Source organism: Phoca vitulina, unplaced genomic scaffold, assembly GCF_004348235.1.
Source record: "Phoca vitulina isolate PV1807 unplaced genomic scaffold, GSC_HSeal_1.0 scaffold5, whole genome shotgun sequence".
NCBI classification, from domain to species: Eukaryota; Metazoa; Chordata; class Mammalia; order Carnivora; family Phocidae; genus Phoca; species Phoca vitulina.
In genome coordinates this window covers 31676950-31699035 of record NW_022589708.1, presented here as the reverse complement: position 1 = coordinate 31699035, position 22086 = coordinate 31676950, and the positions used below count along the sequence as shown (strand labels likewise).

General features: G+C 37.6%; 1 protein-coding gene across 9 annotated transcripts in view; it reads right to left on the bottom strand.

Annotated features, from left to right (window-relative positions):
- Positions 1-2061: 2061 nt before the first annotated feature.
- Positions 2062-22086, bottom strand: part of TBC1D4 (TBC1 domain family member 4) — a 178914-nt gene continuing 158889 nt past the window's right edge. For all 9 annotated transcript variants that reach the window (XM_032402845.1, XM_032402846.1, XM_032402849.1 and 6 more), the window contains 6 exons: positions 21071-21229; positions 18072-18316; positions 13834-13993; positions 11338-11507; positions 6247-6423; positions 2062-4378 (listed from right to left, as the gene is read on the bottom strand). In XM_032402845.1, the coding sequence (XP_032258736.1) occupies positions 4145-4378; positions 6247-6423; positions 11338-11507; positions 13834-13993; positions 18072-18316; positions 21071-21229 (1145 nt within the window). In that variant the 3' untranslated portion in view covers positions 2062-4144. The remainder of the gene's footprint in view (positions 4379-6246; positions 6424-11337; positions 11508-13833; positions 13994-18071; positions 18317-21070; positions 21230-22086) is intronic.

Below are 22086 nucleotides of genomic sequence, written 5' to 3'. Positions count from 1 at the left end.
TGTGTCATCTTAAAGATTGGATAATCCTGGGAAGAAAGAAGAGCCTTTGAAGGGTTTTAAGCTGAAGCTAAACTTAGGTGAGATTTATGTTTTAGGAAGTTCCCTCTGCCTGAGGCGAGGAGCAGTCCAGGTAAGAGAGGATAACCCACACTTGGGTAGGTGCCCTTTGGCATGCCCTTTGGTGCTGCTCACCCTGAAGTGGGGTTTGAAGCAAAACAAATCTAGTTCCATAACGAGGAACACCGTGAATGGCATGGGTAGATGGGAGAATAGGTTTGCAGGGCAACCAGCATGTCACTCCAGAAAGTCCCACTGACCATCGCTTCTATTGCTTTTTCCCTATGTCCCCAGCTGATTCCCTGTCTATCCTAGATCCTTCCCCTCTTTGACCCCACTTTCTGCTTCCATTTCTAAGTCAACAAAACAAAACAAAAACCAAGTAGTTCAGTATCTGTGACTTAGGAGTTTGTCCCCAGAAGTGGGAAATGATCTCAGTTTAACCCACCAGAGCAAGGAGATGAATGAAAGTAGCTGCAATGGGCAGAAATTGGAAAATGGGTAAATATTTTGCAGATAAAACTAGCAGGTTTCAGTGACTAACTCTGTCAAGAGACAGAAGTCTACACTGACTTGCTTCCCCAAAGGCCACTGTTCTAGGTCAGGTTTTTACTATTTTATTTTATTTTATTTGGCCTAGATTTTTATGGAAATCACTAAACTGCAGTCTCCCATTTCCTAGTCTCTGTCCAATGTAGAAATTGGGTTTAGATTAGAGCAAATCCGATTGTGTCTGTCTCTACGTTACTGGACTTTAACAGCTCACATTTCTCTCTAGGTGGAGTCCAAACTCTGTCACAAGGTCTACTAAGATCTTCATGATAGAGTCTGTGTTTGTTTCCCACCTCTCCCCCATGGGAGCACTAACTGTACTTCAGGATTAATGAGTTGTGACTTCAGAAATATACCATCCTCTCTCATTCATCTCCTGTTTAACACAACTTACTCACCTCCTACTGGCTCTTCTAGATTCAGGTCAAGTATCACTTCCTCCGAACACTTTTGACACCCACTTCCAGTGCTGCCAGTCCCTCCAGTCCAGGCTGAGTGAAGTGATTCTCATCTGGATTACTTTGCAGACCTGTAATAGTATAAATTCTCTTGCTTCCTAATTATCCCCTTGCCACTAGACTGCAAGCACGTCAAGGACAAGGACTGTATCTTCTCTACCTCTCAATACTCAGCATCTAGCTTGGCTTACAAAAACTATTTGTTGAATGAATAAATAAAAGTGGTGGAACCAAGACTCAGATCTAAAATTTCCCACCTTAAATCTAGTGCTTTTCTCAATATATCACAGCCAATAAAAGTGACACATTATGGTAGAGGACCAAATACTTCAGATGACAGATTTCCTATTCTTAATCTAGCACAGTAAAAACAAATGGGTGAAATGGTCATAAAATGCGTAAGTGAACATGGATATTAAGAGACCATACTATGTAAGCCTACGCTGACACTCAAAGTATTTACTACCTGTAATGCAAAATATCTCATAAAAGTTCTAGTCCTAAAGTTATCAAGAAGATCCAGTATCCTTGTACTGGATTATAAATATACTAGAGAATATTCTGAAGATATATATTATATGTAAACACATTCACATCATATCCATCAATAACTATTCTTAATTATTTGGAAACTAATGCAATTTTTAAAAAAATTATATTTTCTTATCCTCTTTCTCTCCCTTGCTATCTATGAGGGAGCATAGAAAACAAAAGGAATAGAATGCAAATCTGTCAGTATGGTTGTCTTTTTCTTTTTATACTCAACAGCAAAAGGCTCCACTGGGAAAAAAAGTTGAAAATTGGTAACTGACAATGGACTTTCATATTTCTATCAATTATCTTTGTTCTCTGATTCTATTAAAAAGAATTATTATTGAAGTAATTTTAAGTAGCAATAATCCAGCCCATGCAGATTTTGTAAAGAACTCTAACCAAGAGCATCTTCTTTCCTATTATAAACAAAAACCAATACGCCAAGGAAACCGTAGCAATAGATTTATTGGAAATGAGCTAGACATTACATTAATTGGATGAAGATGTAACAATGCATAAGCATAACTGGTGCAACATTTAAAAAATCACAAAAGAAAAAGAAAATTCATTTTTAGAAGAAATACTGTATCCAAGACACTTTAATCTCTGAACACCGTAACACAACTCATGACGTTGACTTTGAATATCCAGAATAAAATTTACTTGAAACTGAACTGAAAGGGAAAGTTTCTTTTCCCAACTTAAAGATTCTTTGGCTACCGCCTGTATATCACACACATAAGGTAATTTTCATACCAGACAGTAACCAGATGGTATCTGTCATATTCCTCATAGGAAAAACCTCTCCTACAAATAGAGAAATTTGAGGGAATCCAAGCAACAAATCAGTTGATAACTCCCAACTTAATAGGGGACCTAGAATCTGCATTTCCTAGAGCTAGAAATTACATTAACTTTACTAATAAGACTTTATTTTCTTTTTTAAAAAAACTGCCTGGATTAGAGGGCATCATGATTTGTAACAAGAATCATTACATTTATACTGAGTAATGGTGTAAAGGCCAGGGTTCAGATGCTTATCATCTGCTCTTCAAGGTTTTCCCAAACCTTGAGAGCTTTGCCCTTCTAACCTATAATACACTGTGGCTAGTGTATAAAAAAACTCCCTCTGAAGAAAATTATCCCAAGTAATCCATCTGTGATAAGTACTGCAAAAAGCAGAAATGATATTGTTTGGAAAGGCAAAAATGCTGCATCAACTTTCAGAGACACTACCATAGAATCATCTCTGAAATGGAGAACTGCAGGTGTACTCTGAAAATTACTTTTCTTCCACATACCCAGCATGCATGAATGTCCTCTGATAAGCTGTAGGCTGAGGAAGCTGGGAGTTCAAACACAGAAACAGGTCTTAGAAGAGCTTGGTGCCACTTTCCACTTCTCTCCAATGGATTTCAACAGTTTATTCTTAAACATTTCACAGTTCTCACAAACTTTCACATACAAGGGAAAGATGATTGAGAGCTTATTAGATTCGATCAGTTGGCAAAAAAAAAAGTATCTCAACACAGCATATTATCTTTAGAAAACCAATCATAATTTCCCTATCTTTCATTTAAGGTAGAGAGAACTAAATTAGGAGCTCCTGTAAGTGGGAAAATGACAAATCCTTGTCACCAACTATGGCACCAAGTAAAAGGGAATCCATTCATGACTGTAAGGAGTAATTTAAATAAAAAATAGAAAGTTGATCTAGACAATTTAGGTCCTAAATGAAATTGTGGAGGCCTGATATTTTTAGTTTGAGTAACAATGCTGGTCTAATTTGCTGGGAAATTAGCAACATTCTATTTCACCCTGAGCTGGGTGGGTAGATTCCACTACGATGTCTTGCTTTCTTATGCATGTCCAAAGTCATGCCTAACCTGACTCAAAATGCATGTAGACACAACATGCTAGTTGGCACAAAGCAGGCGGGGGAGGAAGGCCCCCACCTTCCTGAAAAACCCATAGGAGCATGATTGGCAATTTGTCATTTTCCTCAGATATACATAATGTCAGTAGATTTTAAGACAGATATACATAAAGTTACATAAATGTTTCTACCTCTCCACCATTGAGTGAAACATGCTGTTCTTTGGAGGAAAAAATACATTCATTTTTCAAGTATATTTCAATATACAAAGATGCTCTAGCTTTGTTTCACTACAAAGACAAAATGATTTCACCTATGTCCAAGGGGAATTTCATTTTAACTTCCCTTTGGTGTGGATTTCATGAAGTTTTGATTTAAAAAATTATTCTAAATATACATCTACTCCTTTGATCTGAAAGCATGAACTCTTTACGTCCATTTTATGTCTATGTACATAGTCAACAACATAAAACCAGTCTACATATGTACAATGGCTTAGGATTGGCGTACTCTAATGAGAGCGAGGTCCACCCTCAAGGACTAGGACTTAGCACCAGACTGCAGTGGTTCTGTCAGCTCCGGTGTCCAGCGTTGGGCCGGCAGCATGCAGACGCTTCCCTTCTTCACCATTCTAAGAGCACGTTCTGCTGATGTGGCAGTTCTTCAGTTATGGCTTGTTTCCTGTCTTGGCTTTGTTGTTAGGGTTGCAAGTGAGGTCTCTTAGCAATGATTCGCAACTGGCGAGCGCATCGGCTGGCAGCAGCTTCCGGATCTGATCCACTGTCTTTTGATAAGCCATTTTCTCTTGTTCCAGAGTCCGGATTAAAGACTTCATTTTGGTCTCTCTGGTCAGAAGGTTTTCCAGATTGGATTCCAAGGTCTGGATTTTAGCATGAGCTATCTGTTTGGGGGAAAGAAAAACAAATGCAAATTCCTCCAAATCAAAAATCTGAAGAGTCCAGTTTCTCATCAGAACCTCAGCTAGACCTTAGATCTAGTAACCAATCATATCGCATTACTTAATAGAATAGTTTGTGAGGCAAATACTTTGAAACCCTCTGTGACCTGGGTTTCTCAAAGCGTAACTGCAGTACTGACAAAATCCACCTCATGTCACTGAATACACTGAATACAACAAAAATGCAAGATTAAATCAGCATCCCACAGTGGTGGGGGCCTCACTGTATTCTCCTGGAGTGAGTGGAATCTGGCTGAAGGAGAAACAGGAGATTTCTGACGTTGCCCGGAGGTGCTGAAAGAGGCTTTCCACCCCCTGACTAGAAATACAGGGTTTTCTAAACACATACTTGGGATCCTATCAGTTTCAGTGGGTGTCAGGGGTTCCCACATAACTTGGGAACCAAGACGTGATGATGACATTTAATTGTCAATGAAAAAGTTTGTAACTATTAATAAAAGTCATTATAATATAAAGCAGGTGCAAACCCACTTTCCCTAATAGAAAAGGGCTCAATTAATCACCACTGAAGCATCAAATAATAAGGGACAATACCCCAGTTTTTCTTTTTGAAAATAGTGTTGGCTCTTTGTTTGAATAGGCATACAATTTTCTGTGGGCAGGAGCTAATGTAAAATGAAGTGAAGGAAGTTAGAGTTCCTGTCCTTAGGGAGCAATTACTCTGGAGACCCCTCGTTTCTAAGCCTTTCTCTCCTAGCCATTCTTGTCAGGGGACTCACCACATAGAAGCAGAGTTTTAGTATTCTCTAGCTTAGGAACAGGTGTCATGTTGGGAAGTGGGGGGTAGACAGAAACCAAGGAGCCATTAGGCACTTCAGCTCCAATTCAGAACTCATCTCCCCCACCTCCCAGAAGGTTCCCTTCCTAACCTCCCCTCCAGTGATCACTCTTAAGCCCTGCCCCTCGGGGCTTGGATACACAGCTCACATCATACAAGTTGCAGATCAGAATATTAGTTTATACTAACTTGCTTATTGCATTTGTAAATGTGCATTTATAAATAAATACATAGTATTTTATATTCCCAAGTAACTATAAACTCCTTGATGGAAGGGACTATGTATTACATGTGTTCATTCAATTCTCTCAAAAATGCCTCCTTTTTTTCCATTTCAGTGAGTTTTACTCTAGACAATTCTCACTGTCCCCAGATTTCTGCAAGTGATTTCTAGCTAGTCTCCATACCTTCTCTCCCCATGCGAATGTATACTCATCAAGGTTTCCAGATTGATCTTTCTAAAGTACAGCTTAAAAGCTCTGAGAGATTTCCCTCTCAACAGGATTAAAGCCGTGCTCTTCTACTTAACACTGAAAGTCATCTATAGTTCTGCCTCCACACATTTATCCCACCCTTCCCCAACATAAATCTTAAACTGACCCCCAGCTTCCTCTGCTGCTCTGCCCCATCTTCCTTATTTATACCAACCCCCCACTCATTTCTCCCACCAGTCCTTCAGAGTCCAGCTCAAGCCCCAAGTCCTCCAGAGCTTTCCCATTTTCCCATATTCAGCCCCTCCGCCCTTGAACTTAGCCAAATATGTGTAACACCCTACAGGTATTTAACCAGATTCTGTTTTGAATTGCCATTTAATATTTTGTGAGTGTACATTTTCTCTCCCTAGTGATATTTAGGTTGATTTGTGCATTTGTAGCAGCCCCCAGAACACTTGCACACAGTCTGATACACAGACCCTCTGTCGGCAACGGTTCAATCCACGTCACATCTCTGTAATTCCTGGTATAGTTCTGTGCAGTCAAGTGCTTTTTTGAGCAAATCTTTATCTTTTTACCTGTAACTTTTCTAGGAGGTCCATGTTTTGTCTTTTCAGTTGGCTATTGGCCCTCTCCAGCTTCTCCATAGGTTCACTATCCTCACAAGCATATGATGATTCCTGAAGCTCATCCTGCAGCACGTGATATTCCACCTCATAGGCATGTAACTGTTTAGATATATCCATCTCAAAAACCTGCCATGAAAATACCTTGGGTTAGTCTGGCCTTTAGTATGTATACCAAAATACAGTCTATGTATCTGGTGTGCTTCATACAGATTTCCAAATACTAATGAGGAAGAGTATGGCATATCAAAAGGAAGAATAACAGGTATGACTGTCTATATATGGACAAATAGATTATTTCTACACAACTGAAACATTCTCGTAGTGAGGCCAAGACACTAGAATAAGTTAATGCTCAAAGGTATTTTGCAACCAAAATATACATCATCTGGTAACTCTCTAAAAATGTAGCATACCAGATAAATAACATTAGTTACTGAGTAATTCTTACCTATGTTAGAGATAATCTTTGCTGATTAGCAAGTGAAATTGCATAGGGTATTTCTATAATAAAGAGACCAAAGCCACTGATAATAATTTGTCAATAGGGCAGACAGGACTTATACTAAATATTTTCATGCACTTGCTAATCCACGTGGGCCTCTCAGGAGTACCATGTTGTTCCACGCAGAGGATCTTCGTAACTGCCTACCCTGAGCACAGTACAGAGCTGGAGGGTTTAATCAGGGCTGCTTCTGCTCTCCCAAATTGCCACCAAGCAGGAAGACCATTTGCTTAGAAGTTAGTGGGCAGGTAATGCCTCCTTGGTCTCAGCTTGCAAGGGAAGTAGCTGCCATTTAAGCATCAGTGTCTACACTAACACTATAGGGAGAAAAGAAACCACAACAAGCCTGACTTATTTATCCTACTACTATAAGAGGTAGTCCAATCTTAGAATTTAAATGAATTGTCTAGAGAAGATGATCATCCCTCTCAAGCATCACTTTTTCCCTACCTAGTGGGAAACCATGGACGTAATGGACTGTGACCTGTGACCCAACCATTAAAAATGATAAGATGGGTCTATATGTATTGGCATGGAAAAATGTCCAGTACTCCATATATTTTTTAATAAAAAATCAGATTGCACGCTAATCAAGCCTTCTTCCTGTTAGTGAATGGACACAGCATGGTGAGTGTGTCCACACTGATTTCTTGAAGTGTATGAAAGTGAGAAAGACGAACACGGATTCCTGTATATGGTCTATGCTTCTCAGGAGACATTTGGAATGAAATTGTCTGTGTAAGACTAGAAAAATGCATCTGTTCTTGAGTTTTTTTTAAACCCTTACCAAGGGGAAAAAAATAGGGGATATTACCAACTGAGATTGATCAGTTCATCCAATCTCAGATCATCAAAGCAGTAGTGTTCCTGCCTAGGAGTTTTAGGAAGTTGTTTTGTACTGCAAGCAGAAAAACTGAGCTCCAAATGAGCACATTCAGCTTTGGAAAACTATATTATTTAACCTAGGCCGTTTTGTTTTCAAATTTAGAAGTTTAAAGATAAAATACTTTGCATTCTAAGTTGTCAATAAAATAGACCTTCACATTATTTTAATGCTCTTTCCCTATTAGGAACCTGCAATTTAAGCATTCAGAAAGACATTCTTTACTAGGTTCACTGAACCAGCCAACTTTTTGTAGAAGGGTTTCTGTTCAACTGGGGAAATCTCTGTAAGAGGATCTTTAAGCCTGAGTTGTCAAGCATAGCCCCCCCCCCCCCCCATTTGCTATAATCGTTGGAAAAAAGCAGGGAAAATGGCGGTAGGAAAACTCTGAACTGCTGCCCAAGGTTCCCGTTCCTAGTGTATGTATACCGGGAGCCCGCGCTCTCGCTGTGCTGGCAAGTTCTTGTTTGCTTCTCTAGACAATAACAGAAAAGCACCACTGGTCAATAAGAACCTTGAATAATTTAAAATTTTGGTCTAGTTTCTCAAAGGGCCCAGAGAAAGAACGTACGACATTTTTCCTGGTTTGTATATTCTCTAAGAAGTCAAACTGCTGTCTGCTTTGGTAAAGAAACAAGCCGTTCTATCCATTTCATTCCTTAGGACAGTGCTAGAAACTACAGAATATGGAAACTAAAGCATTAAAATTCAGATGCACTCCCTCTACCATTTGGCCTAAAGCTGTAGATGATCCATGTTTTATGTTAAGTGTGTGACTCTTATTAAAAAGTTACCACCTCTGAAACAAATAATACATTATATGTTAAAAAAAAAAAAAAGATAGTAGGAAGGGAAAAATGAAGGAGGGAATTGAGGGGGAGACGAACCATGAGAGACTATGGACTCTGAGAAACAAACTGAGGGTTCTAGAGGGGAGGGGGGTGGGGGATGGGTTAGCCTGGTGATGGGTATTAAAGAGGTCACATATTGAATGGAGCACTGGGTGTTATACGCAAACAATGAATCATGGAACACTACATCAAAAAAAAAAAAGTTACCACATTTTTAAGAGTATTTTAGTTGTCATTGTAAGTCAACCATCAAAGTTCCTCCACTCCCAAGTGCATGTCAGTTGTGAAGAAAACAACAGCAAAAGGAGACCTAACACTCTTCACAGATATTAATATCAGAAGTTAAACATTTTCCAAGTTCAACTAGAATAACCAGTGCTTCCTACTACCTGCATGGGGTTCACTATTTACTATTTTTGTGGGAGTAGCACAGAAAGATCACAGACCACTTTAGACTGTACTTAGCAGGTCACCATTTACCTTTGTGTATTTAGATGTGTGTGGTATACCTGCACCTGTTAGTGGGAATTACTTATTAATGGGGGGGAAGGGGGGAGGCAGCAATAGTACTGCATATGGGCACTTGACCCCCGACCTTCCAGCTGCTCTTCCCGCTGCATGCATCTGTCCACATGGCTAACTTTTAATATGTGTATTTTTACATTATGTAAATTCTTAATCAGCCTGTCTTGTTTAGATTGTATACATCATTATATCTGACATTCTTGTAACTACTGTGTGATCAGTAAGATTCCTAGAAGAAATTCTGCTTTTTAAAAAAACAAGTACCATGCAGAGACGGGTGACTTCTATCCCACATTAGTGGGTGGTCACTAAGATCTCTAAACCAAGTACATTTTTAATGAACTAAGGTGAATAAAGGCACAACTAAAAACTGTCAAGAAAAATCAGGTTACATAATAGCATGTATAGTATGATTTCACTTTATATTTAAGCAAAGAGAGATGTGTTTAGTAGGTTTTCTTTTCTTTCTTTTTTTACTTTCATTTTTTCCTTTGTGCTTTTCTGCATTTTTGGCATTTTTCACAGTGATCATATTTTAAGTAAAGCTCATCAAGGTCTCCTTTAATATCAACAGTTCATTCCATTTTAAATCAACTCTAATTGTTAGAAAAATCTCTCTTATGTCAAGTCCAAATCTACCTGCCTATAAATTCTATCCATTCATCCTAGCAAAGATCTCTAAAGCCAGGTAATTCCCTCCTTAATTTTAGAAGAGAGGTGATCTGACTTCAAATCAGATTATCGCTTCTCTAAAAGCACAATCTCTGACTGCTTGCCAGTCCAAAAAGATATTTCTGAAGAATTAATAAACAAGTACATATGTAAATAAAAGCTATATTTTTCAGCTTACATAGCATTTTAACAAAATTGTTCAAAGATATTTACAGAATAATCTGCTTGTGACTTAGATTCCATAAAAAGAAACTTTTATATGTCATAGAATAAGAGTTCATGTTATAGTGTGAATTACAGTGTATAAAATTCTTCAACCTAATTGGTTAAATTTGCTCCTAAAAACAGTATGAAAAAGTAACAGGATCGTCATTGTTATGCTCATTTAGTAAGGGAGGAAGCTGAGACTCAGAGAGCTTGAAACTTGCCCAAAGTCACACAGCTAATAGGCAGCAAGGCACCAGAACACTACGTCAAATTCCCTTTCTCTTGCTCTAAACTCTGTTATCTGCTATCCCAAGTGCCTCTAGGAAAGTGGTAAATTTTATCAATACTCCTAAAAGCAGTCATCTACGAATCTTAAGTTTGTTCATGTCATCTGAGTAACATCAATATATAACTACCACTTAACCCAGTCCCTATGAAGAGCCAGGGACTAGATATGTGATGTATTGATTATTCTCCACTTGTTTCCCAGATCCATTCTCTGCCCTCATCTGTTCTGCTGGACCCGGGAGACAGACTCTTGTGACCTGCATCCCCCTTTCACACCTCCTTTCTTGCTGGCTCTGGTTGGGTATGGTCCAGAGGAGCAGCCAGCAGGAGATCAGAACGAGAAGGAGAAAGAGGTTGGTCTTTCTTCCTTGCTCCTTCCTTGCCTGGCTCACCAAGAGCACAAAAACCTCCAAAATCCCCTCTTGCATAGTTCTCGTACTCACTGGGCCTGGTAACACTATTAGATCCTTCCCTCTGTTACTAGTTCCTGGGCACTTGGATATCCACATTTGGTTCTCTTAACCCTGCCCCAACCTCTATAAAATGGCACCTTTGTTTGAATCATTGACGACAGACTGTTTCCTACACTTTAGCCTCACAAAACCTCCGAATCAGTATTGTCCTATTTGGAAGGTAAGAACACTAGAGTTCAGAAGATTAGGGAGATGTGTACAAGCCCACCAACTAATAAAAGAGTTAGAACATGATGCAAACCCAATACTGTCTAATTCCAAAGCCTAGGTTCTTGCCATGGGTCCTCCTTATACATTTTAAGACAGAATTAGTATCGCAAAGGTAAGTGGGTCTCATTTTTATTTATTTATTAGGTCTTCCTAACTCTGTCAGCTCTGCCTTCAGTCTTACCGTTGGTCTAAATGGAAAGATTCACCAAACACTCCTTATGTAGCACTGAGGCACTTTTCCTGTGCAGAGCCACACAGACAATGTCACAATGTAGAAATTCCACGATAATCTCATTTCCAAATAAAATATATCTGATCAAATAAACTCTATCAAACAAAACTAAGTCTTTATGCTAATGCATTTAATATATAATTAGTGGAGAAACTGCTGAATGATTTTATATCTTATTATTATCATTTTAATCATACCTGGGTAATAATTTTTTCCATTTCAGATGTATTCATATCAGGTAGTGTGGTTTTAAGAAATTCGACAATACTTTCAAAGTTTTCACATTCCATTATAAGTGTCTCCTGGCTGCTCAGCAGACTGAGTGCAACCTTAAATATAACTTCAGTTCCCTGAAGAAAAATAATATCTAAAAGAAGAGATACAATTTCATGATCAAAATTATGCATCCACCATTGTAAAAAGTGTACTCTTTGTGCTAATGGCTTTTTGTGTTTCTTGTGGTTGTTGTTTTTAATTACTGCAGTGGAACGATGGAATAGTCTGCAAAAGAATATGGTTGAGGTCATCTACATTTAAAAAAAATAATATGACTGAAACAAACAGATGTTTAAGTATTTTTCTTACTTATTTAGGAATCTCAGATAAGGCCAAGGTAAAAAGAAAAAAAGGTTAATTATATAGCTGTTTGTCTATGTATTTATAATTTTTAGTGGCAAATTTAATGGAGACTAGGTAAACCTAAAGATGCTTATTCAACTGATACTTTGATTTTTCTTCACAAGGGGAATACAAAAACAAATCAACATAAGCAATTAGTACTATTTAAACTCTCATTACCATAATAAAAAATAAATGAACCAGTTAATATGCAATTAAACCTTTATCAGAGCAAGAAATTTTAAAAAAAATTTAAAAGGAAAATCAAAATCAATATATAACCTAAATCAGAAGTAAAACAGAAAAATAGAAAAGCTACCCTGACTCTGAACTCTACTTCCTAACAAGTACAAACACGCAATAGTTTTGAAAGTACCAAATATTTCTATATGAAAGTTTCAATCTTTGCCACTCTAGAAACAGTAATAAACAACAGGGAGTCTTTAAAAAATAGGAAACTGTGAACTTCTGCTCATGCATCTTTCCCTTTACTAAATTCAAAGAAAAGGACTGAGAAGCTACTGCAGAGCTGATGGCATCAGACATATTCTCATTGCAAAAAATAGAATTGTGGAGGTTTGTTTCTTGAATTCTAATATCATGCTCCCAAGCATAAGTCAAAGAGAGATGCTTTCAAAGATCTCTTTATCATTTTGATATGATAAATTATTCTAAGAAAAAAATATATATCCTGAGAGTAAATATATGTTATATATATATATAATATATATTATGAATGAAAGGATTTTAAAAGACCCAAGAATAGGAACCCAAACTCCACCCAAAAACTTAACTGAAGAGAAGCAATCCAGTATTTTAATAAAGAAGAGAAATTTGGTGAACATTTGATTCTGCACATCTTGATTTTGCTCTTTTGCTGTACTTTGTCTACAGATTATATTACACTAATTCAGTATTTAACTTTTTAAACCACAGTCCCCAATAAGAAAGACACCATACATTGTTATCTGGTATATGTATACATATTACACACATATCTTCAAAATTGAAGCTTCTCCAAACATTTTTCCTTACTATTTGTTATACTCTAATATTTTCATTATATTCCATTCTAGCTCATTTTTTTTTTCTAATGCTGGTAATGACCTACAATCAGGCCAATACTCACAATTTGACAAAAAGCTCCAATTTAGCAAAGGCATGGTTACAAATATTGACTACTTTCACCATGGATACCAGATAAGCAGGATGTAAAAACTGTGGGAGCCCTTTCTGAGGTCACAGAGGTCCTAAACCTCTTTAAGAACAAACCTCTAGTAAAGAGTTGTTTTTTAAAAAAATTTTGTTTTTTAAATAGTGGACTTAGATAAACCTAACTAAAGACTTGTGAATAGATTTAAGGACCCCCAAAGGGTGCATAAGCCACATCATAGTCTATTCCTGGTGCCTAACACTGTGACGAAGCAAGACGGGAACTCAGCATCTTGCCCCAGGCCTTACTGCCTGTGTTTAGTGCTCTTTCCCTGAGCCACCCAGTCTTAGAGATTGATGCCACCACTTCATTGGCATGGAAGGAGAGTCACTTAAGCAATAAAACAGGAATTTCAGTTATTCTATTAACAAAAGTCAGATTTAAAAAAAAAAAAGTCATTAGAAATCACATTGATATAGGTACTTCCATTGACCCAACCAGAGAACATGTTTCTCTCTGTTTTGAATTAGTGTTGAAGGAGACAATGGGGAAAGAAAAACAAAAACAAAAACGGAGCTAAGAAGGATGTGTATAAAAATCTGGAAAATTATACATAGTAAGTCCTTAGTTGGGATTTTTAAAAAAGTGTCTTCTGATTTGGGGGTAAAAATGAAAATAAGAGCTCCATCACAGCTACTCAAATACAAGGCCCAATTCTTCTTTCCCTTTTAATTTTCAATTTCATTTAAGACCAATATGGTTTTAAATTACTCTCAGAATAGAGCCAGGCACATTTATTAAATTCCATCGGCAATTTGCTATTCTGTGTAACACACGATAAAATGATTGGGGCACCACATGGTGAGAAGAATATTCCTTGGAATAAATAACAATGTTCCATTTGATCATAGGCATCTCTTACCAAAAACTCTGGCTACAAATCCTAGTGGAAATTGAGAGGCAAACAATGTGAGGAACCAGGGGGCAGCATAAAGACTGGGGCTGATTTCATTTTCTTCAAGATGATTGTAGAGATCTCTGTGATAGTCATGAAGGAGCCTGGACAGCTGGTACATCTGAATCTAAAGTTAATTTGGAGAAGAAAAAGAAAATATTATGCATTTATCTGTGCATAAAATACACTAATTTTATTACCCTAATATTTAATAACAAATTCATATATATTCAATACATGAAAGTAGTATTATTTTATTTTTATTATGTAAAAGTTGATATTAAAGTCCAAGTTTACTTAACTGAGGTCAGAAGGCAAGTCAACAAGAGTCCATCTAAGATGACTGAGCAAGTTTCTCTATCATTAGTGTGTTTTGGTATCACATATATACATGGAAATGGTTATCTTCCCTCATGTAGGAAGGCATTGCTTTTGGAATTTAATCAGAATTGTCCTGGCCTAGGACTCTCATGGAACGTCCATTATAATTTCAGACCAATTCCAGAAAAGTCTCCATTCAAAAGGATCTACCACATTTAGTTCATTTTGCTAATTTTTTTTAATTTTATTTTATTTTTTAAATTTTTTTTATTTTTTTTTGTTGTTGTTATGTTAGTCACCATACATTACATCATTAGTTTTTGATGTAGTGTTCCATGATTCATTGTTTGTGTATAACACCCAGTGCTCCATGCAGAACGTGCCCTCTTTAATACCCATCACCAGGCTAACACATCCCCCCACGCCCCTCCCCTCTGGAACCCTCAGTTTGTTTCTCAGAGTCCATAGTCTCTCACGGTTCGTCTCCTCCTCCAATTTGCCCTGCCTTCATTTTTCCACCAAAGCTTGTCTCTATTTGCTGGGCCCCGCATCTGATTGATGATGGCGCTCTGGCTTAGACCCCACCAGGCAACCGGGGCTGCTAGGACACTGCCTGGCTTAGAATGTTATGGAGCCAGATGCTTGAGATATGATTTCCAATATCCAAGGTATTCCAGCAGCATATTTTTTTATGACAAAGGAGATTAAAGCAAAAATTACAGTCTGACTGTCTCTAGTATTAAAAGAAGAAATTATTTCATGTGGCTACTGCTTGATTATTGGTATTTCAAAAAATAAACATTATTAAGGCAGCATATGGCTATGAATAATAAACAAATTTGTGAATTGTGCCTTATTTTAAATTTTTATCCACACAGTAACATACTGAGTAGTGGTTCCTTGGTCAGTTCTATCAGTTTGACATTTTGGTGTGAAATGTACACAATATTTTATTAAATCTAGCCCAACTTCTTTCCCTAGAAGATATCATCAAAATATCACCCTTAAATAGTTAGCTTTACAAAATGCATGAAAATAACCAATTATATCGTGAATTCAACTGTTGTTTCCAGAGCACAAAACTAAAAATCAAAGTACTGTGTATAAACACAGCAAATTATTTGTTTGATCTTTATCTGTAACACATATCTGTGGAAATTAAGTTCCACACACACTGTAAAAGGAAAGAAAGAGCCACCGGAAGCCATAGCTATAAAACAAGAAGCTTAGATTCCGTCAGACATAAAGGTTTAAAAGAATGTGATTATTATCTCAATCAGTCATGTTGGAAAAATCATGTATTTCCCTTAGGCCATTTACAATTTAGAAACTAGACATACTGGGCCCCATCAACAGAGGAATTAGCATTTTGGTAGCACAAAAATCAAAGAAGTCTAATAAGCAGAATAAAGAGAAACATACTGTCAAAAGCATTCTATTCTTGTTCAGTGAGGACTGTGACACAAAAGGTATACTTTATTTTTTTTAAAGAAGCTTTTCCTTTTTTTACATTCTAAACTAGGGGTTTAGAACATTTCTTCCATCAGGGTAGATTTACATTAAATATCTTTTGAAAAAGGCAAATGAAAACACAACTCAGTCTTCCTTCAAAGGAAACTTTAATGATAAAATGCCATCTGCTAAGAATCAGTAATTCTCCAGTTCTACAGTATAGATAACATGGCAGATCTTCTGATGGAAGAGGCAGAGCCAGAGCAGGGAGATGGGGAGAGAGATGAGAAGGGTAGAGAAGACGGGGGGGAAGGGACAGCAAAGACTTCAGATAAAGGACACAGTGCTTTTACACTCAACACAAAATACAGCAGCCACAAAACATGAGGGGACAAAGTTAAAAGAGACCTCAACCCCCTCATGTCACACATAAGGGAACTGAGGGCAAGACCCAGCAGTGCCCAAGCTCACACCACGCAGGTGATCAGAAATCCCATCAAGTGATCCAAGCCCACTGCTGCTTCCACTTCTGAAAGTCATACTGATTGGACAAAAAACACTCTCTGCTCCTGAAAGTGGGAAAGTGTTGCACCTCACTTTCTAGAGCAAAAAGCTCTATCCTCCTAGAATAAGGTCCCCAATCTTGCAGCCTCTACAAATGCTGCCAAAGAGAAAAACAACTTCATTGTCATTATTATAGATATAAAATATTTCTTAGTAGATGCAAGCCATATAAATGTATTTATCCAATTTACATGAATTTCTATGATATCAAATTGATGAATTTTTAAATTGAAAAATCACTGCATTTTGGGGCACCTGGGTGGCTCAGTCAGGTCATGATCTCAGGGTCCTGGGATGGAGCCCTGTGTCAGTCTCCCTGCTCAGTGGGGAGCCTGCTTCTCCCTCTCACTCTCCTCTGTGCTCTCTTTCTCTCTCTCTCAAATAAATAAAATCTTAAGAAAAAAAGAAAAATCACTGCATTTTTAAAGTGATAATTGCATCTATCTTTCTATTTATGGACCTAAATCAAACATGACACACAGGTACTTTCCATTCTTTAAAATTTTTAATATTAGATATCAAACTTATTTCTGGAAATCAGAGCTACTTAATTCCTTACAAGGGCACCAATGCTTCCTATCCAACATGAGATATAGATAAACTTTAGAAATAAAGTAAAACATAAAACCTTCCATTGTCATTATTTGACTTGTGGAACATTAACAGACCTATGAATAGTCATCAACTAGGAATCAAATCACTATATTTACATATCCTGAAGACCCTTCATACGAACTCACACCCGAAAACCCAAAGCTGAGAGGAAAGCCCTACCTATCTCCCTAGCAAAACTTTCATCTTAAGAAAAATGGACCACTTCTTCACCACTGATCTTCTCAAGAAAATACCACTTACTGTAATATTCACAAGGTGAAAACCCAGTCCTTTTTTGTCTATAGATTGGTACCTAAAATATTAAATGTAAAAACTGATCCTTGGTAACCAGAAAAGAGTATATTTGAAAAGCATTTTTAAAATATTTTACTTGTTATCTACAGCATAATATTATGACTAACTGGGCATCCTGCCTACCCCATTTCAAAGGAGGTGAACTCTGACATTCCTCTCTTTAAAGTCTTTACATTTTCACTACTAAAAGCTTTAAATTGACAGGTAGTGGCTGTTTGTGATATCATATCTATAGATAAAATTTAAACAGCTTGTTAGAAACCAATACATTAAGAAAAGTGGACTTTAAACTAGAAGGGACAAATGTGTATACAGGGAGTCTGAAATAGGTTGAAGATCACAGCAGCAGCGAATACCCCACTTAAAATGACTACAACATCTTAACGGTATTTCTTCAGTGCATGCTAAGAAAAGCAGACTGAAAAGTACCACTGACTTTGGACACCTTTTCCTCCAGAAGGTCCTATCTGACATTAAGATAAAGGAAGGGAGATATGGTAAGTTCAAGAAGAACCATGGAACAGCTACCTGCCACTGATGTATTCACAGTAAAAAACAAAACAAAACAAAACCACATTATATTTTTAGATTTAAAAAAAAAAGCTTTACGATTCTTTTCAATTGACAGGTTGAGGAAAAGTGAATTAAGAGGACTTGATTCTTTCTCCGTCCACTTGCAGACTTAGGGGAGAGAGACCTGAGTATCCACCCACTACCTTTCTAGAATTCCTTATTTATTCACTTAAGGAACTTCATGGAAGGGTTTTTCTACATACACACTGTCATACACTTACAGGTTTAGCCAAAGAGCAAATCCCACACTAAAACCATGAACTCAAAACACGCCTGTACAGTTATACGAATTCCAAGACAACGGGTCCAAACTTCGTTCAGTCTTACTGTGAGGGAGAAGAGGGCTACTGCCACGACTGCCCCTAACAGCTTCCCGTGTGCCTCACCTGCAGCGACATCATGTCAGGTCTGTACTGCTTGCGGAAGCCCTGGTCATACATGAGGAATTTCAGCATCTCAAAGGCTTGCTCTTCGCTCATGTGCAGAAGCAGGACTCCAGCCACAAAGCTGATCCCCTGACAGTAACCCACTTCTTTGTCCAGCAGTGAGTAGGCTTTCAAGAGGTTAAAGAGTGAGAGCTGCCCTGCCCCAAGCTGTGCTGAAAAATAAGGGTGAGTAGGAAATGTCCTTCCTGCAGAAGAAGAGAAGAGAAATATTGTTCAGATATCCTGATGCTTGGGAGACAAAAGTGAAATTGCAATGCCATGATTTCCAGGAAGAAAAAACCTTCTTTTCTGAACCAATGAGAGTTGCTTGGAATACCCATCTAAGAGTCTCTCTCTCTCTAGCAAGCCCTCAATCCTACCTGCCTGACCACCCTCCACCTCTACACATATGAAAGGGAAGCAAACATTTAATGCTAACAAGCACTTCTTTCTAGAAAATAACAACAAATTCACAAACAGATCAAGGACGTGTCCAGGAGAGATCCCATAAAAATAGAATATAAAATCTATTCTGGCTATAAATCAAGGCAAATTCTTTTTTTTATTATTATTATGTTATGTTAATCACCATACATCATTAGTTTTTGATGTAGTGTTCCATGATTCATTGTTTGTGTATAACACCCAGTGCTCCATGCAGAACATGCCCTCCTTAACTTCACATAAAGACCACCCTCGGGGCGTCTGGGTGGCTCAGTCGGTTAAGCGTCCGGCTCTTGATTTCAGCTCGGGTCACGAACTCAGGGTCGTGAGATCAAGCCCTGCATCACGACGGGCTGTGCTGAGTGTGGCACCTGCTTAAGATTCTCTCTCTCCCTCTCCCTCTGCACCACACCCACCCCTGCCCCCACTTGCACTCTCTCTCTCTCTAAAAGAAAAAAAAGAAAGAAAGAAAAAAGACCACTCTCTGACTGAAATCAGAATCTTATAAAAGGTCTCATATTATTTAAAAGGAAATCCTAGCAGTCCATAAAGCAGATTTAGTCCTGTTTTTCCTGTAATATGACACTGGAGGGACTTTTTGAAGTTGTTTCGTTTTATATTCAGTCTATCTTTCAGGAAATACTCCTTTTTTCAAATATCCTTTGTTCTCTTAAACCACCTCCATGAGCCATGTAGACCTCTTTTCTTTTTTCAATATATTGAAAAAGGACAAGCAAAGCAAGGGGTAAGCTGACTTCAAATAAATTCCCCTCTAAAATTCACCTCTGAGCATAAAATGACCATAGAAACAGCCCAGCAAGCAAACAAAATCAGTCCTGGATCACTGACGAGCTGGTACTAAATACTGAGACAAAGCCATCTTCATCACCAAAGCTGTGTACACTGGCTCGGGGCTTTCCTTAGGCCACACAAATGAAGGGGCTATCAGCTTGCTTGCGCAATGACTGCTCATGTCAGTGAGAACTTGTAAGAATGCCAGATCTTTAAATGTTTTCCACCACATATGCTTAAAAGTGATCTTGGTTTGTTTTTATTTTTTTCCCCAGGAACTGATAAGATTAATTCCGCAGAGCAAGGGGAAAATAGGAGAAAATAAGAACACACTGAGGGGACACAGACGGCTATAAGGAGAGTTACATCAACGATTTTTTAAATTATCATTTTACTTCATTAAAATTTTTGCTAAAGAAAACTACAAATGTACTCTCTCTCTAAGACATTAATTCTAGCTCCATTTTTTTTTTCCTGACCAGCCTTCCCTGATAACTTGATCTCCTCATTGCCTTCTCTTTATTAGGACATCTTGATTAGCCCTAAATGAACCATCCCAATTTCTAGTCTGGTCATCAACTTCTAGTCACAGAGACCGAGATCTACGGGGACCCAGAGGGACTGCCCATTTAAACGAGAGGATTGAGACTCAGAAGCAGAGTAATTTGCCTAAAACCACAGTTTAGTGGTAGAATCAGACAAGAACTGAAGTCTTTAGTTTCTCTGTAAAATTCCCCTTTTCAAAAAATATTGACTCAAAAAATATTAACTGAGTTGGGTCCTTTCCCAACAAAAGTTGTTTATCATCCAAAGGGAACAGAGATTCAAACTAGGTTTTGGCCAGTGATTTTTATATGCCCTAATAAAAGATGACCCCAAATATAAGGTAATCCCTTATTTTCCCAAATGGGCTCAAGTAACATATTTGGCCACTTTAAATACATCAACTTCTAGGGATACAGATGAAATAGTCAAATGCCAATGTACAATATTTAATCCAATCAGGTGTTTTTAAATAATAAAATATATATTATAATATCCTAGGTTAGAGAAAAACTAGAGACAATGTAATTTTTAAAAGCACACCATTTTTACTTTCCATTAGTTATTTGAAATTCAGCATTTAAAAAGACAGCTTTATGATGCTGTCACTGGAAATTCTCCCCCAGTCACAAGTACCCATTCACATAATATTAGGATGGCTCATTTTTCTTTCATCCTATAGGGATATATTCATGATTCCACAACATAACTACTTATTGTATTGCTTTTTAAAGTGATAGTCAAAGGCTTGTTTAAATTTTTTGGTGCCCCTCTTAACCTATTCTATTTTAAAACCAGTGTTGACTGAGAAGATAAATGTCTATCTCAAACAAAAGTCAGTTGTTCAAAATACAGGAACTGGGAGTATCTGATAATATGACCTTTACAATGATTTAAATATAACACCCTTTTGGTGGGGCAAGTTTGGGGATGAAAACTTCATTCTGTTTTCAGGCACTTACGGTATCTTCAACCAGATATAAAGCCAACTTGTCCTCAAAAAAGGGCAAAGTCAGCAGCTCTGCATAATTCAACAGATCTTCTTTAGCAACACCAAAACAAAACAAAACAAAACAATAAACAACAACAAAAAAACAAAAAACCTAAGCAAAACCCCCCAAAAAACTCAACAAAGGGACCTATTGTTTACTTTTGTACAATAATCAATACAACAAACATACCCAAATCCACAAGAATAGCATGCTGTTGAGCAGTGAGCTGCTTTAAAAGTTCTTTATAGGATATGTCAGGAGGTTGTTGTTTATTGGGCAACCTGTGCCTTAGACGATATTGTAAAGCTAGGAACTGCCAAATTTCTCCTCGTCGAGTTTTGGGAACACCTGCAAAGATAAAAAAAAAGCAAGGTCTAGAACTCTGGAATGAAGTTGCTAAATCGCAGCTGAGGAACTTTGTAATGCTTGAAAACAGGCACCTGTAATGTCCTGCATGCCATCCTCTGGTCACACAGTATGATGTACTGACAGAAGCATATTTTGACAAGTTTAATCCTGTAACTGCTGATGTCTTATGAAAGAAAACCCTCAAATAATAATAAAGGCAATGTTAACAACATCAGCCAACACTGATTGGGCACCTAATATAACCATTCACCGAGGGTGCCTTGCTACTCAGCATTGTACCCATGCTCAGAAAACCACCCAATGAGATAGGCAATTACTATTATCCCCACTTTCCAGATGGCCAAGCTGAGGCAGAAAGAAGCTAAGCAACTTGCCCAAGTTTGCACAGTTAGTAAATAGAAGTTTAGAATTAGAACTCCCCGAGTCTGGCTTCAGAGGCCAAATTCTGAAATCATGAAATGTATCACTACCTATTCCCATCTTTCGTTTGGTTTGAAGCAAGTAACAAATGTCAGTACTTATAATTTCTAAATATTTGACATCAACAAGTAACTTTGTAAAAGAGAATTAAATAGCATTTTTATATGGTCATAAAAGAATGAAGTAATAAGAATGGAGAGTACAACATGAAGGCTTAACTGGAGTACTCCAAAACATCCTCTGACAAGACATCATCCAGCATATAGATAATGAAACATTAACTCCATTATGCTCGAGAACCAAAGGGTATCACAAGCATTTCAAAGTATACCAAAACTTTGTTTTGTTTTTCTTTTATTTATTTGAGAGAGAGCGAGCACAGGGGCAGGAGGGGCAGAAGGAGAGGGAGAAAGAAT